This window comes from Callospermophilus lateralis, chromosome 13 (genome assembly GCF_048772815.1).
Source record: "Callospermophilus lateralis isolate mCalLat2 chromosome 13, mCalLat2.hap1, whole genome shotgun sequence".
NCBI lineage: Eukaryota > Metazoa > Chordata > Mammalia > Rodentia > Sciuridae > Callospermophilus > Callospermophilus lateralis.
Genome location: NC_135317.1, coordinates 12207260 through 12223371, shown reverse-complemented (window position 1 = coordinate 12223371; position 16112 = coordinate 12207260). Strand labels below are relative to the sequence as shown.

At 57.1% G+C, this 16112-nt stretch overlaps 1 protein-coding gene across 1 annotated transcript in view; it reads right to left on the bottom strand.

Annotated features, from left to right (window-relative positions):
• Positions 1-16112, bottom strand: part of Disc1 (DISC1 scaffold protein) — a 165708-nt gene that overhangs the window by 129184 nt on the left and 20412 nt on the right. Inside the window, exons 4-6 of the mRNA XM_077105119.1 lie at positions 14873-15020; positions 5291-5420; positions 2907-3142 (exon numbers count right to left, since the gene is read on the bottom strand). Of these exons, the coding sequence (XP_076961234.1) occupies positions 2907-3142; positions 5291-5420; positions 14873-15020 (514 nt within the window). The remainder of the gene's footprint in view (positions 1-2906; positions 3143-5290; positions 5421-14872; positions 15021-16112) is intronic.

The following is a 16112-nucleotide window of genomic DNA, read 5'->3' as shown; positions in this document are numbered from 1 at the left end:
TCACACTTCCTGGCAAAAAAACTCAGAGAGACTCAAGCAACCTGCCAGGGCCAGCCAGCTGAGGAGCCAGGGCTAGGGTTCTGGGTCCTCCTGTAGGACAGCGGACAGCACTGGTCCATGTCCAAGGCCATCCTCACATCCAGAGGTTCTGGGTCCTCCTGTAGGACAGTAGAGAGCACTAGTCCATGTCCAAGGCCATCCTCACATCCAGGGGTTCTAGGTCCTCCTGTGGGACAGTGGACAGCACAGACCATGTCCAAGGCCATCCCCCCATCCAGGGGTTCTGGGTCCTCCTGTAGGACAGCGGACAGCACTGGTCCATGTCCAAGGCCATCTTCACATCCAGAGGTTCTGGGTCCTCCTGTAGGACAGTAGAGAGCACTAGTGCATGTCCAAGGCCATCCTCACATCCAGGGGTTCTAGGTCCTCCTGTAGGACAGCGGACAGCACAGACCATGTCCAAGGCCATCCCCCCATCCAGGGGTTCTGGGTCCTCCTGTAGGACAGCGGACAGCACTGGTCCATGTCCAAGGCCATCTTCACATCCAGAGGTCTGTGTCCTCCTGTAGGACAGTAGAGAGCACTAGTCCATGTCCAAGGCCATCCCCCCATCCAGGGGTTCTGGGTCCTCCTGTAGGACAGCGGACAGCACTGGTCCATGTCCAAGGCCATCTTCACATCCAGAGGTTCTGTGTCCTCCTGTAGGACAGTAGAGAGCACTAGTCCATGTCCAAGGCCATCCTCACATCCAGGGGTTCTAGGTCCTCCTGTAGGACAGTAGAGAGCACTAGTCCATGTCCAAGGCCATCCTCACATCCAGGGGTTCTGGGTCCTCCTGTAGGACAGTAGAGAGCACTAGTCCATGTCCAAGGCCATCCTCACATCCAGGGGTTCTAGGTCCTCCTGTAGGACAGTGGACAGCACTGGTCCATGTCCAAGGCCATCCTCACATCCAGGGGTTCTAGGTCCTCCTGTGGGACAGTGGACAGCACAGACCATGTCCAAGGCCATCCCCCCATCCAGGGGTTCTGGGTCCTCCTGTAGGACAGCGGACAGCACTGGTCCATGTCCAAGGCCATCCTCACATCCAGGGGTTCTGGGTCCTCCTGTAGGACAGAACTAGACCATGTCCAAGGCCATCTTCACATCCAGGGGCTCTGGGTCCTCCTGTAGGACAGAACTAGACCATGGTCAAGGCCATCCTCATATCCCACAGTTTTGGGTTGTCCCCAGATTACTCTGGACACTGCTCACCATGTTCAAGGTCATCTTCATGTCCAATTTCCCTAATAGCATCATATAGTAGAAGTCACAGACTTCAAAGAACTTGTCCAAGCCATGGTCACACATCTGAGCCCTCCCTGGATCTCACCTGGTGTCACATCAGGCTGGAGGACATAAGCAGGTGTACTACCTATAAAGTGTACAGTCCAGGTCTCCGGCCCAGATCCACCTCCGACCACACTCTCCACTTCCAGGTTTCAGACCATACCCAGCATTAGCAGGGAAAGCCCTTGAATGGGCTCTTGCCCTGAGTCGGACTCACAGGCAATGCAGAGGTTCACAGGAGGGTCTCTGAGGAGTGCACTGCCAGGAACATCCACTGGTAAGGCCAGAGCAGCCTGTGTGTTTCCAGGGTGTTGCCAAGAGGGTCATGAAGGTGCGGACAGACAGGAGGACGGGTTTCAATGGGCCAGATCCAGCCTCAGCCTGAACCAGATCCAGCCTCCCCGAGGCAGGAGCCAGGGCGTGGATTTGCACAGGGAACTACCAGGGCTGGGAGGGGAATGGAATGTCCTGGGCAGATCCTAGGCTTGCTGCTGGAGTCTTTGGGAGGGGTGACCCCCATGTGACAGAGCCATCACTTGCTGAACATGGAGCCATGGTCCGAGGGCCAGGCTGAAGCTTCAGAAGACTGACCTCCCTGTACAGAAAACAGCAGCTGGAAGCAGAAGAGAGCTGAGAGATTCCACCTGTTACTCACTCTCCTGGGTCCCGGCACTAGCTCCTGAGCCAGGGGTCACTGTCTTCATCCTCCCTCAATCAGTGGGTGAGGGAGAGGGAGGGAGAGGGAGAGAGAGGGAGAGGGACGGGGAAGGTGCAGGGGTCAGAAGCCCTGCCTCAGCGCGGTGTGGAGCCCCACTGTATCTGCCTGCACCGTGCCCACAGGGCTGCCACATCACTACCCATCTCAAGCCCTGGGCACCACCTGTTTCCCTGTCCCTCGTATCTCAGCGTGTCTTCTGTTTGTCCAAACTAAGATGATGAGCTCCTGAGCACCAGGGGCCGTGTGTCCTGGGAACCCTCCACAGTGCAGAGCACAGGACGCCATCCATGGTAGACAGACAGGCGAGCTGCAGGACAAGGACAGACGCCAGGCAGCAGTTTCCCTCTACTTATCGAGACCTCAGGGAAATTACTAACCTGCTCCCACTTTCCCTCGGCTGTGGAATGGGCACGGAGATGGAGCCATTCAGAGAGCAAAGCTCGATACACGCGTGGTGTGGACGGGCTCCCCAGATCCCGGCTGCCAGCACGTCCCCTCTTCCCAGTGGTAGTACCCAGACTGGGTTGCCCTCTCTGTGGTGCCTGTCCCTTGGTGAGCAGCCACCTTCTCCTGATGACGGTCCTCAGCAAAGCTGGCATCAGAATCTCTAGCCAGCCATGCCCAGCAGTCCTCAGAGCGAGAAGCTGCTCTGGGGATGTCTGGAAGCTGCCCGTGGGATAAGCTGCCAGGAGGAGCTCAGGTCAGCCGAACACGTGAAGAGCCTTCCCACCGAGACTCTGATAGTGCTTCCGTCAAAACATACAGAGAACTTAGGGGACAGCTGCAGCCCAGGGCGGCCATAAAGGTCCTCCCTCACCCAGCCCCACGGGGCACGGCCCACAGTCCCCAAGCAAGATACCTTGTTATGTCTTCCGGTGGCTCCGCCTGGAAGTGCAGCTGACCAGCTGTGGCCAGCGTGTCCTGCAGGGCCTTGCCGAGTGCCTGCAGCTGGCCCAGGGGCAGCCGGGCCATGGGCTCCATCACACCACAGCCCTGCCACCGGAGCAGCTGCTCCTGCTCCTCCAGCTCCCGCCCCAGTCGCTGGTCCTCAGCCTCCAGCACAGACAGCCTCGTTTGAAGAGCTTCCATTTCTTTCTGCAGAGAACCCGGAGGACAGAGTTGGTGAACTGACCCCACCCCAGGCAAAGGGCCGCTGATGGTGACGGGTGTAGGTGAGGGCAGGCGCAGGCACGGGAGCCACGGCCGGCCCTCGGAGCCTGCAGGCTCAGAGCTGGCTGACCTGGGAGAATCGCAGCGGCCTTCCATTTCTAGAGGGTTGACAGAGCACCGAATAACGAGGGGGGCAGGCCCCGGATCTGACTGGAGGGGCAGCACATAACAACGGGCTGACTTCACACCAGATGGACAGACAGCAAGGACACGGCAGCAAGCTTCCCACAGAGATCCGAGCCACAGGCCAGGACAGGGAAGGCCGCTCCCTCCCCAGACACAAGAACTTACAGAGGAAAGTGTAAACCTGGCTCTTGGGTCTGCAGGTTGAGAGGCACCAAGATGCTGCAGAGGGGGGTGCCTGGCCCCTGAGGTCCGTGAAAATAGCCCATGAGTCTAACTTCCACCCAGGAAGCAAACCCAGGTCCACAGGGCCCATAACTGTCACCTGAGCTCGCGGTCAATGAATAAAACAGCAGCAGGTAACGGAGCACCAGTGTGGGCACCGTGTCACGGCCAGAAACCACGGCACCGCCTCGGGCTCCTGAATTAAATCAGAGTCTCAGGGTGCGAGCCCCGTGTTCCAGGCACTGCTCCTGGCTGAGGAGGACACAGCCTCACCCCAGGGTCTCCATCCCTGGCGCACATTCTTCCCCCCACCCAGGGCCACAGGATCTCTAGTGCTTCTGCCTCCTGCACCACCTTCTGCCCAGGAGCAATGAGAGAAATGTCAAGGGAAACAGCACCCCAAGTCTCCGCACAGTCAACAGGGCCCCTCGACCAGCCTCTGGCTCCTCTCGACACCAGCCGCATTCCTCACCTTCTTGTCTTTTTTTTTTTTTTTTTTAACTGTGGTAAAATACAACACAGGATCTGGCACCTCAGCCAGCTCTAAGTGCACAGCTCGGTGGTGAGGTACACACCCAGTGTCCCCCGTTTCCTCCACCACCCATCCCAGAACCCTTCATCTCCTCTAACTGGAACTCTGTGCCCCATAAACACCAACTCCCTCGCCCCTGGCACCGAGCACCCAGCACTTGCTGTCTATGCACCCAGCTCCTCTAGGAACCTCAATGGAGTAGGATCACGCAGTCTTTGTTCTGATGCGACTGCTGATCTCACTCCCCCAAGCTCATCCACATTGTAGCAGGTGTTAGGACTTCCTTCCCTTTTAAAGCCTGCATAATACTCCCTCAAATATCCACACCACATTTTGTTCATTCATTCATTTCTTGCAGAACCCGAGGGTTGCTGTCACTTTGGCCCATTGTGAACAATGTCCCCATGAACGTGGGGTCCAGAAACTTCTTCTAGTCCATGCTGTCAGTTTTTGAGAAACCTGCCCAGAGTCAGACTGCTGGGTCATGCAGAGGTTCTATTTTTTTTTTTTATCTGGAGGAAACTGCATGCTATTTTCCACAGGAGACCTCTCTCCCAATCCCAAGACGGAAGCCACCGTGATTCTTTAATGTGTGGTCAGACCTGGTCGTTTCACTGCCTAAATACCCCAGGGGTCCCCACCACAGTCAGCAGGAAGCCCAGGCCCTGAAGAGGCCCTTGCCCTCGGCCCAGCACCCCTGCTCCAAAGTTTCTGCTCCAGCCTCACTCCTCAACCCACCACCCTGAGCTGCACCCAAACACACCAGTCACCCAATTAGGTTCTTGCCATGCCTCCCACCTGGCACAGTGCTAGCCCCCAGTGGTCCCGAGCACAGAGGGCCTCCTGCACATAGTGGGCGCTCAGGAAGGCTGGAGAGTGTGGGCCTCCACTGTTCCCTGAGCGCTGCCCACACTGTGGCTCTGGCATCACCGTGCCTCCAGCACAAAGCCCCTGGGCTAACATTGTTTTTCTGTGCACTTGGACATTCTCAGCAACTGGGCAGACCCCTGACTGGTGACCATAATGAAGCATGAGAGCTGGATCTCACGTCTCCTCGCACCTGCCTCCCTGTAAGCCCTCCGGTCACTCCCATCCCTTTCCTTTCCAATCAAGCAAAGCTGAGACCCCCTTGCGCAGTGGACTTCCGTGGACAAGGAAACACCTGGCCTGTCTAGGGCTCTTCACTGGCTCACCTGCAGCTGCTGCCGCTCCCCAAGCAGCCAGTCCCGCCGCGCGGCAGTCACACGCAGGCCGTCCTGGGCTATGGGCTCCCGTGGCCACAGCTCTCCTCCAGGTGGGGCTTGGGTGTCCTCGCTGCAGGCCCTAAAGGAACACACATATATTGGCACAGGGGTGCAGAAGCGGATGTCCCCAGGACCACAGGTATTTTAAGAGCAAGAAGCTTCACAGAGCAGCCCAGCTGCTCTGACCCCTGAGGAAGCCCCCTGTGCGTTTCTGTTAATCACGCCGTGGAGGCTCTAGCTTTTTTTCCAGGCGGATTCCACCCATCGGACCTTCTCTCTGCCAGACAGCAACCCCCCAGCCACATTTGGCTACCAAGCATCTGGCACATGATTAGCCCAAACTAAGCTGTAGTGGGAATGTAAAATGCACATCCGATTTTAAAGACTGCGTGTGAAAACTGTGCGGTAACTCACTAGGGAGGCCTCACGCCCAGCACACATTCCCATGTGCAGTTGGACATATTGGAAAGTCAGTTTCACCTGCCTTTTACTTTTGTTTACTGTGACTGCTAGACCTGTTAAGGTCACGAGCAAGGTGCCCATTCTGTTCCACTGGACCTCGCTGACTTGCACCGAAAACAGCAAACGCCAGGCAGAGGAGACCCGAAACAGTTTGGGGTGATGAGACAGGCTTGGGGCCGGGCTCTGTAGAGCAGTTTGCCAAAAGGCTCCTCAAAGCCCCTTAGAACCCTGGGGACACCCCGGCTCTTGCGGGAACCAGCACCCTCCTCCAAGCCCCCCGATGCATTGGCCTCAAAGTTGGCTCCTCAGTCTTACAGCACTCAATTTCTACCTCGATGCAGGAACAACTTAGAGCAGAACCCTGTCCAAAGTGCAAGGATCCCATCTGAGGGACACATCAACCAGACTCCAAGGCAGTGGCCCTGGGGAAGGCAGAGCCAGGAGGGTGCGGAACGCGAGATCTGGCTCCTTCAGAAAGCTCTATCGATGGAGAGAGAGACACAAGACCCACCAGGCATCACAGAGAGGGAATTACACAGGGTCAAAGACGCAGCTGTCACCAACGATGGTCTAAATGCAAACCCAAGCAGCAACAAATGCCACTGCCCACCGACCAACAGTCACAGGTCCCTGTAAGCCGAGTCCCTGGTGAGAGCAGAGCGTGGGATTGGAACGCAGCAGGACTGGATTCTACGCTCCACCTCTCAGAACCTAGCCTACGTGAACCACATGGCTGTGCACAGAGTGCTACAGAGACATCACAGGATTCCTAGTGGCCTTGCACTGAGGGCCAAATCACACAGCCACCTGAGGGCCAGAGTGGTGAACCCCGACCTAAGGAGGTCAGCCAGCAAACCTGGGCCCCCAGGGGCCAGCAGCCGCCAAACTAGGTCAGGAAAGAAGGCAGCACGGTGGAGAATGTCCCTGCCCACTGCCTTCTCATGAGGCAGATTTTACGGCAATACGCCCAATGTGAACCACCTGTTTACAACAACATGCACCTGAAATAGGAAAACACAGACTGGCTACCAGCTCTCCTCTCAGGCCAGTCTTGTCTAGGGCTGCGAGGGTGAGCACTCACTGTTTTCTAACAAAAATAAAACACGTTTTCCACTTGTTTCCACACAGGCGAAGCAGCTACACTTTGACCTGAACATGCCCCCCACCAACCTGCACAAGGACTTGTCTCAGTTCCAAACAGATCCCACCTATACCTCGACTACAAGGGCACGTCCCCTGCAGGGATCCACACCGCAGACAGCCTGAAGCATAAACTCAAACCCCACACACTATGCCTGCCTGTCTTCCTCCTTCCCGGCTCGTCAGGGGGAGCCTGAAGCTGCAGGTGCTTGCCCGTGCATGAACCACAGGGCCTCTGCCCCTCCACAGGTTCACGCAGGACCGCACCCCACAGTCCTATAGAGGAAATGCTTAGGGAGCTCTCACTGAGCCTGGACCTGGGGAGGTGTTGAGGCCTGTGAGAGGGTGAGTGCTGCTCTCTGGGGAGTGGGCTCCTGCCCTGAGGAGAGGGATGGTGACTAAGAGTGAGCTGTCAGAAGCCAGCTGGCTCCCTGCTCACTGTCCTCTGCACATTCTCTCTCCCCTTCTGCTTCCTGCCATGTCATGATGCAGCCAGCGGCCCTCACCCAAGTCAGTGCTATGTTGTTTGGATCCTCCAGCTGCCAGAATCATAAGCCAAAAAAGCCTGTTTTCTTTACACATCCCCCAGCATCAGGTATTGTGTTACAGTAACAGAAGGTTCAAGACGGTGAGTAACAAGCCTCAGAAGTGTTGTGCTTCTGTCCCCTTCCATTCCCAGCCCATCCTGGGTACACCTTCAGGAGAGGATTACTGAGCCCACCTACCAAGTGCTAGGGGTTGTGCTTGCTGCTGAGGACACCGTGGTAAACAGACTCCGTCCCTCTGTGGAGCAGGGGCAAATCTATCAACAGACACATCACCCTGCAATGGAGACATGCTCCACCCAGGGAGCACGCCCCGGACCCAGCGCCAAGGCGGGACACCCTGGCTTCAGACCTCAGCTGAGCCCACCATCCACGGGCTCAGGAGAAGACGAGGAGCATGTCAGCACAGCTCCCCCCCAGGGGGCCTCAGTCCTGTGGAGAGGAGAGCATGCCTCCATTCCAGGGCCCAACTCATGCAGAGCCCTGGACACTCTGGGGATGGCCACTGACCAGGACATTCCCCACGGCTGAGAAGACTGCCTCCTGGGCTTAAAGGCAAATAACAGCAGTAGTAACGAGAAGCGTTTAGCTATGGTGACATTGACCACCTGCGCTGGGGACGTGCCCCTTCACTGGGCTCCACTGTGTCTGTCAGACCTGAAGGAAATGTCAGTATTGAGCTTGCCGACGAGGGAGCTGTCGTGGGAGATGGGGAGGTTTGCCAGAGGAGGCTCAGCGAGATGCCAGGAGAGGGGAGGAGCAGGCCACTCCACACTGCGGTTCTCACCAGAGTGCCTGGTGCTGGACCCAGGGGCTCAGCCCGGCCCAGCCCTCTGGACTTTTATTTGGAGACAGGGTCTTGCTGAGGTTCCTCAGCCTCCTGGATTGCCCCCAGTGCAGGTGACATCCCATCCACCTGGTGAGAAGTGGTCTGCTGGCTGCTCCCAGGGGTCAGACATCAGACGGAGGCACAGTCGTCCAACTGTGTCCTTGGACTGACCGGCCCTCAAGTCTTCCATCCTCTGAACGGGGAGGGTAAGGACAAGGAGGCCTTCCCTCCAAGGCGGATGTGATAGTCAAGCTTGTGCAAGATGTGACGCTGAGCACCTACTGTGTGCAGGCCCTGTCCTCCCACTGGGGCCACCTAGGGAGGGAGAGGGAGCATCTCTCCTCAGGCAGCTGGCTGTGCCCTTCCCAGCATCTCCACACTTGCCTCAGGAAACAGGAACTCCTGAGTGATGGACATGTTGTCCTGCACAGGGTGGAGAAGGTCAAGGGCCAGCGGGCCTGAGGATGCCACACGCCTCATGGCTCCACGAGTGTGGGAGAGGGTGAGCGTCCTCTCTGGGCCCCAGGGCCTGGCACATGCCCATCCTTGACTACGAGGCAGATGGAGCCAGCTCTCGGCACTGCCCCACTGCCCAGCACGGGGGAAGGTTGAGCCAACGTCTGTGGACTGAAGGAAAGAGCCGCAGCCTAGAAACCTGAAACCTTGCATTGTTCTTCCCCCTCCGGTCTTCCTTTGCACTCATTCATTTCCCAATTTTCTCCTCTTGTGCTACTACGGAGAGTTTCCTGAGGGGCTGTGGCTGGGGCTCAGTGGTTGACGATGGTTCAGCATGGGGTGGGGGGCTGGGTTCTATCCTCAGCACCACATGTAAATAAATAAGATAAAGGTCCATCGACAACTAAAAAAAAATTAAAAATTAAATTTAAAAAAAAATAGTTTCTTGAATTTCCTGAATAGACGCCCCCTGGGTGGGGTGGGAGTCACTGAAGGAAATCGCAGGCAGCCACGGAGGAGCTCCAGTGCGTTGCTGGGGATGCTCTGAGTGATGGTTAATCACAGTCATTACTTAATCCATGAGAAAAGCCCTCATGACCAGCCGCGGGCCTCTCTAGCTCACTCTCATGTACAAAAGGGCTCCACAGAGGACACGGCGCAACTCGATAATGAGGCACCTTCCACGTTCTCTGTCCTCAGCACCAGGCTCCCTCTGCCCGGAGGATGTTCCCTTCACATTCCACGAGTCTCCAACCGTAATCCCCCATGTCGGTGCCAATTAGCATTGTGGCTGCAAGCTGATCAGGATGTGGAATGAGCAAACCCGCAGCAGCGAGAACTGAAACCCCACAGCACCCAGTGCCAGCAGGAACCCGGTGTCCAAGAACCCATGCTCAAACCCAGGGCTTCACACTGGCCCCATCTGGGCATGCCCAGTACCAACAAAAACCTGAGTCTTACTACTCCACTATCCCTGCCAGCAATAATTTGAAGAACAAAACCTATTGTTAAAATAAGATCCTTTGCCAAAGAAAAGAGGGGCTGCAAACTGCACAGGAGAAAACTCCCCATTCCCTGGTCACATTCAGGATGCAGCCATTGTGGGTGGCTGTCCCATGATACTGAAAGGGGGCTGCAGCCCCAGTGCCGTGCAGGCTGCAGGGGGTGTGGCCCGAGAGGAGCCACACGCCACCTCCATGCCAGCATAGTGCCCGTGCTCAGGGTCTACGGTGCCCTTGACCTTGCAGGCTGGCACCTCCAGAAGCCTTTGCCATTGAGAATGCAGAGGGCTGGAGCAGGGGCCCAGCTCTGCCCATGAGGTCCTGCCCCACTGCCGGGGTGGTGCCTGGCTTGCACAGCCTCGTGGGTGAGAGGAAGAGCCTCTGGTGGGATCAGTCTTCGTGGGGCCAGGGAAACAGCTGTTTTGTGCCACTGCTGGGCCTGAACAATTCTAGCCTCAGAAAGGACCAAAACCTCCACGTCAGTGCTGGCTGCCCTCCGTGGTTGGAGGGAGGCTACCGGGTCTAGCAGAGCTAAGTGAGCCCTTCTGAAGAGCACCGTAGTCACCACCTGGTGACACTCTGGACCAAATCCATGGCACACCACCTGCGTGTGGCTCTGTCCCTCAGGGAGAAGTCCAGCCAGTCCTAGAGCCCCGAAGAGTGATGCAAATCTCAAAAGAGTTTCCTCAACCAACTAACAACGTCGCAAGTTACCTGGGCCACACGGAGCAGAACGGGACGTGGGACAGTTGCCTGGATGATCCAAGCAAACTCAGTGTTCCTCCTTGCGGACGTGGTTGGTCTAAACACCAGAGGGAGAAGGCAATAGAAGTCACATCCTTCCTCATTGCACTCCTGGAAACACCCCCAGGAGGGAAGCAGGATGTGTGCCTGGGCTTGGGCGGTTACGGTGGCCTCAGGACAGGCTGCATCTAGGTCTGAACCAAGGGGCCACCTGGGAGAGCTTTGTCTGGGAGTTGTAGTTTATGACCCACTAATTCCAGAGCAAGCCCCGGGAGCCCCTGTGGCCTAGTCGACTTACTCTCTCCCCTTCTCCCTTCTCCTGGCTCTTCCCAAAGCCATGACAGGCTCTGGAGTGGGACTCCAGGAGTGGGACACCACATGCCAGTGTCCCTTCTGGGTCACCCCCTTCAGCTCCAGTTCAGGATTCAGAAACACTGCCTGGCACGTGTGTAATGATGGTCCCGTGGGCCTGGCAGCCACCTGACTCATACCCAGGAAGGTGCATGTGGCCTGCCTCACTCAGTGAATGCCACCTGAGCCAGGCACGGTTGCCACTCCCTGTTAGGAGGGCCTCTGAGGAACCACCTGGGCCTGCAGGAGAGCCAGCACATGGACCCCTGTATACGGAAGGTACAGAGCCTGTTGGCCAAGGAGGCTGTGGTGACAGAGGGCAGGGGACACTTTGAACTAGACTGCATGAAAATTAGTGACTAAAAATGACCCGGACATCTGTGCCTTCTGCCCAAGGCATCCTTAAGAGACAGGAGGAGCTGCTTCCGCAGGTAGGAGAATTACAAAGCATCTGCATTTGTCCCCACTGAGGGGAGAGTCCCAGGGAGTGAGTGCCAAACAGAGGGATGCCCACACCAGAGTCACAGGGTCAGGAGACACCAGGAACGCAGGGTCCCCAAAGGCAGCCCCCCGTAATGTGCCTCCATGAGTATACGTGGCTGCTGATGGAAGTCCACAGCTCTCATCAGAGTCTCAAAGGTACACCTGCTCCCAGAGAGGCTGAGAGGTGTTTATCTGTGTTAGTGTTGAGACTTCACCAGTTAATGCTACTGGTTTATTTCTACAGGAACAGCCCAATTCCTTGGAAAGTTCCTGACTTGAGGGGAACTTTGTGTCCGCGCCCCCTGGTGGCTTCTTGGAGAACTACGGGCACCTCCCTCCCAGGAGGTCCGGAGTCCAGCCAGGTCACTGGCCGCAGGGGCAGCTGGCGTGCTGAAGGACAGGCTTCTTTAATTGGCAACTATGCAATCATGTTAACATGCATTAGGAGGAGGTAATAAATAAGAGGACTTCAATACACTGTCGTCTAGCTATGGCAATTACAGAACAGGTGGCCGTGGCAAAAGCAAAGGCAAGAGAATAAAAAATGACCACAGCCAGGAGCATGATCTGACCCTCCCCCTTGTTCTCTGATGAGGGTTAGAATGAGAGGATCTGACCAGAGGAGCCATTGGACTTGGAGGTCAGGACTGGGGCCCAGGAAAGGGTCAGCCAGGGCAGCCTTGCAGTCCTCCTAGGGAACCACACAGGAGAGGCCACTGAGGTGGGGACTCAGGAGAAGGGCTGAATGGGGAGAGGGCAACACACGTGGAGAAGGCATGGATAAAGCGACAGATACTTTTGTGGGTGAAAAGACAAACTCAGACAAAGCCAGGGAGGTGTCCCGAGGGAGACTGAGGCGTGGGCAGGCACTGGGGACAAGCAGAGGGCAGAGCTGTGACTCTGAGGGCACCCGACACCTGGAGGTGTCTGAGACCACCTGGATGGTGCAACGTCCCACGTCGTGACCTAATACAGTCATAAATGCAGGATACCAGCTTTATTTTGGTTGATCCCATTCTGTGAGGAGCAAAGCCAAGACTGTAGCAAAAGCCTCACGCTCTGTCCACCCTGCATGCCAGGCTGCTGTGGCTCAGATGGGAGGTGTCCCCAGAACACCTGTGAGAGACAGTGCAAGAAGGCTTAAAGGGGAAGTGATCAGCCGAATCAGTGCCTTGGTCCCTGACAGGAACCACTGGGTGGCGTGAGGCAGGTGGGTGTGGCTGGAAGAGGCTCCTGGAGTATATATCTTGTCCCCACTGAGAGAACGGTCTCAGCTTCCTGGTGCCATATGCCCAGCTGCTGTCCTCTGCCATGCCCACCCACCATGATGTTCTGCCTCATCTTGGGCCCAGGGCCACGGAATCGGCCATCTACGGACTGAGACTTCTGAAACCATGAGTGACTAATAAACTTGTCCCCCTTTAAACCTGTTCTTGTCAGGTCTTTTGGCCACAGCAGCCAAACGCTGACTGAAACACAGGCTGAAGGGACAAGCCTCTGCCAAATGCCCGGGAGAGGTGGCCTGGGGACCGATCCCCCACTACTGGGCCTGCCCAAGCCCTGGGCCTGGCCGCCTCACCCTTCCATCCAGACGTGGACGTAGGTAGTTAGGGGAGACCTCCGGTACTTGTGGCCATCAATACACAGAGGTACCTAGCCCCCAGAATCGCCATGACAACTGAGTGACAACTCCTGCCTGTCTGCAGGCGAACGGACACACCAACCGAAGGCCATCCACACAGTGAAACTCTATCAGCCTTCAGGAGGAAGGACGTCTGACACCTGCTGCAACAGGGTGGACCTCAGGGACGTCATGCCAAGGGACAGATGCCAGTCACTAAGGACACACACTGTGACCGCACCTCCAGGAGGCACCCAGAGTCTCAGAGGCACAGAAGGAACAGTGACATCTGCAGGCAGGGAATGGGGGTGCTGTTAGAGGGGGCAGAGTTTCGGTTCTGTGAGACAAAACGTCCTGGAGATGGACAGTGGTGACAGGAGTGTCCTTGGCACCACTGCTCTGTGCACCAAACGGTGACTACAGGTGGGCTGTATGTTATGCACATTTTATTACAACAGAAATTAAACTAGTTACCGAGAGCACTCGGTAACTGTTATGCACGTGTTTGTTAAACAGATGGAGACGATACACGGGCTGTGCAGACTTGGGTGGGAATGAGAAATAGCCCAGGATAAAGGAAGAACTACGGAGAAGGTCAGGCTGGAAGAGTCCCCGTGACCAAGCGGAGGACCGGGGGAGCAAGCCCAGCGTCGGCCTGCGGAGAATGGGACTGGGGTGGAGCTTGCCCCTAAGAGGCCACCTCACAGTTCCTCGGGGCCCCCACGGACAGGACAGGACCTACAGTGCCCCACCGTGCACGCCACTCCGGGATGCCAACCCCGGGGAAGGAGGGCCTTGCAGTCCAGCCAGGCTTCAAGGAGGCACCAAGAAGAACCGCACAGCCAGTGCCCTGTGCTCAGCAGGGATAGGCTGACCTTGTGCTTGTGAGGGTAGCTGTAAGAGGAAACAGAGCAGGATTGCTGGGTCCACGCATATGCCCAAGTAGGAGCAGACCCCAAGTCGGTCCGTGCCATTGACACCTGCCCCGCTCAGGCCTCACCACGGAAGGGTTAGGCAGGCAGTGGCCCCCCCGCCTTTTAAACATGCCAGTGGCGGGGACCCACCCCCAGAGGTCTGGCTTAGCTCATCTGTGGCGGAGCCTGGACAGCAATAGCTTTAAAACCCTTTGGCGGTTCCAGCATGCAGCCAGGTTGAGGCCCACTGGGTTGAAGGTCAGTGCCCTCCATGTCCCTCCTCCTCAGAGGTCCCACATCTGCAACTCAACCAACTATGGATCCAGAACAGTCCCTGAAGAGTTGCATGGGTGCTGAACATCACAGGCTGGGTTGCCTGTCGATATTCCCTTAACAGTGTGGTAGACCACACAGGGTGTTCCCATTGTGTTAGGTGTGGAAAGTCCCTAGAGATGGTCTAGGACCCGGGGGGGGTGTGCACAGGCTCGTGCAAACACTGCACCATCTGATGAGGGACCTGAACGTCTGTGGGTGGGAGCCCCAGGATGTTGGAAACACCAGCCCGCAAACTCAGACGACAACTATAGTGCCAATACCAGGGAGCCTGGGGGTAAGCAGCAAATCTGCTCAGGAGCCAGAGATAAGCTCAGGACTGTGGAACCACCCATGGATCTCACAGGATGCTCAGGAGACCCGGCTGCCTGGACAGCCCCACCACCACCACCTTCTTGGACCCTTGGCTCCCAGTGCAAGCCAGCACCTCGCTGCCCCAGGCCCTAGTTGAGGCTCTCTCCTGTCAATCAAACAGCAGAAAGGGCTTCTTTCTCCAGCAGCATGACCCCCCAGGACACCTCCCTCTGGAAAGACCCACCTGCCCCAACAAGGGACACCTCCCAGAAAAAAGCAGCTGGGAGGTCTCCTCGGCCAAGCCCCTCCCTGCCCAAGAGAAGACGAGGGGGTGTGGTGGTGACCACCAAGTACTCACTGCTGAGCAGCAACCTGCAGGATGGCCTGGGCCTGCACCGCCAGGTGGCCCAGGAAGCTGTGGAGAGCCGGCTGCCTCGAGGGGAGCCCCAGCTGCAGCCTGCCTGACTCTCGCTCCAGGTCTTCTAACCTCTGTTTCAGCACCTCAGCTGGGACCCCAAAGCAGGAGAGAGAAGAAAGACCGTGAGACTCAAGGCGGATAAGCCCGGGCCTCTCCCCACAGCCCCAGCCTGCCCTTGCCAGAGAATCGGGGGAAGGGGCTGGTTTCCAGGCCAGCGACCCCCCAGGGGAGCTTCTGAAAATCGACACTCCAGCTGCAGTGGGGCCCCCACCTCACATCAACTGGGAAACAAGCCAGTGCCCGAGATTTGATTTTAAGAATGTTTCCTCCAACACGCACATCCAGGTAGAGCCCGTGACAGCTCCCGAGGCCACGGAGGCAGAGTTCACCTCCCCACGCTGGCCGCACAGCTACATCTGCCATAAAGTGGGGGTCCTGTGATGGGTCCCCTGCCCCCAAACAAGGGATGAATATGGAGTCGCTGCAGAAGCCGGGCTCCCCTCCCACGGGGACTCGCCTGTGAGCAGATTCCTAAAGAACTAGAAAGCTTCCCGGGAAGCTCTGTGGCAGAGGTCTCAGGACACCATTCCTCAGGCTTCTGTCCTGGTGGCCCTTGCCAGGCAGGTACACCCTGGCCACAAACCTCTCCCCCGGAGGTCTTGGGTGGGGGACAAGGTCCCAGGGAGCCACCTCTAGCCCCAGCACTCTCTGCCCCCCCCCCAATGCCTGCACAGTCCCAGGGCCCACAACAGGCCATTTGCCAACAGGGCCACTCCCACGGATCTTGTCCTAAATTAAAAGTTTCAACAAGCTTGTCACTTTGAACAATGCCTTTCCTCAGTCACAGGCAGTAAACACTGGCCACAGGGCACCTCTGGACTTGACTCTTCTCCCACGCTGGCTCTCTCCCAGGGCGCACCCTGGATGAAGCAAAGGCAGTGAGCAGGTGTCCAAGCAGGTGCCCCAACTCTGGGCTGACCACTGACAACCCTTCCCACAAACTGCCAAGAGCACTGGAAGCAATGGCCAGAAGCTGCCTCGGGGAATTTAGCAAAGGTCATTCTCAGGGGTGTGGTGGCCACACCTGTATTCGAGGCCACTCGGGAAGCTGAGGCAAGAGGATGGCAGGTTCTAGGCCAGCCTCAGCAACTTAGCGAGGCCCTGTCTCAAAATAAAAATT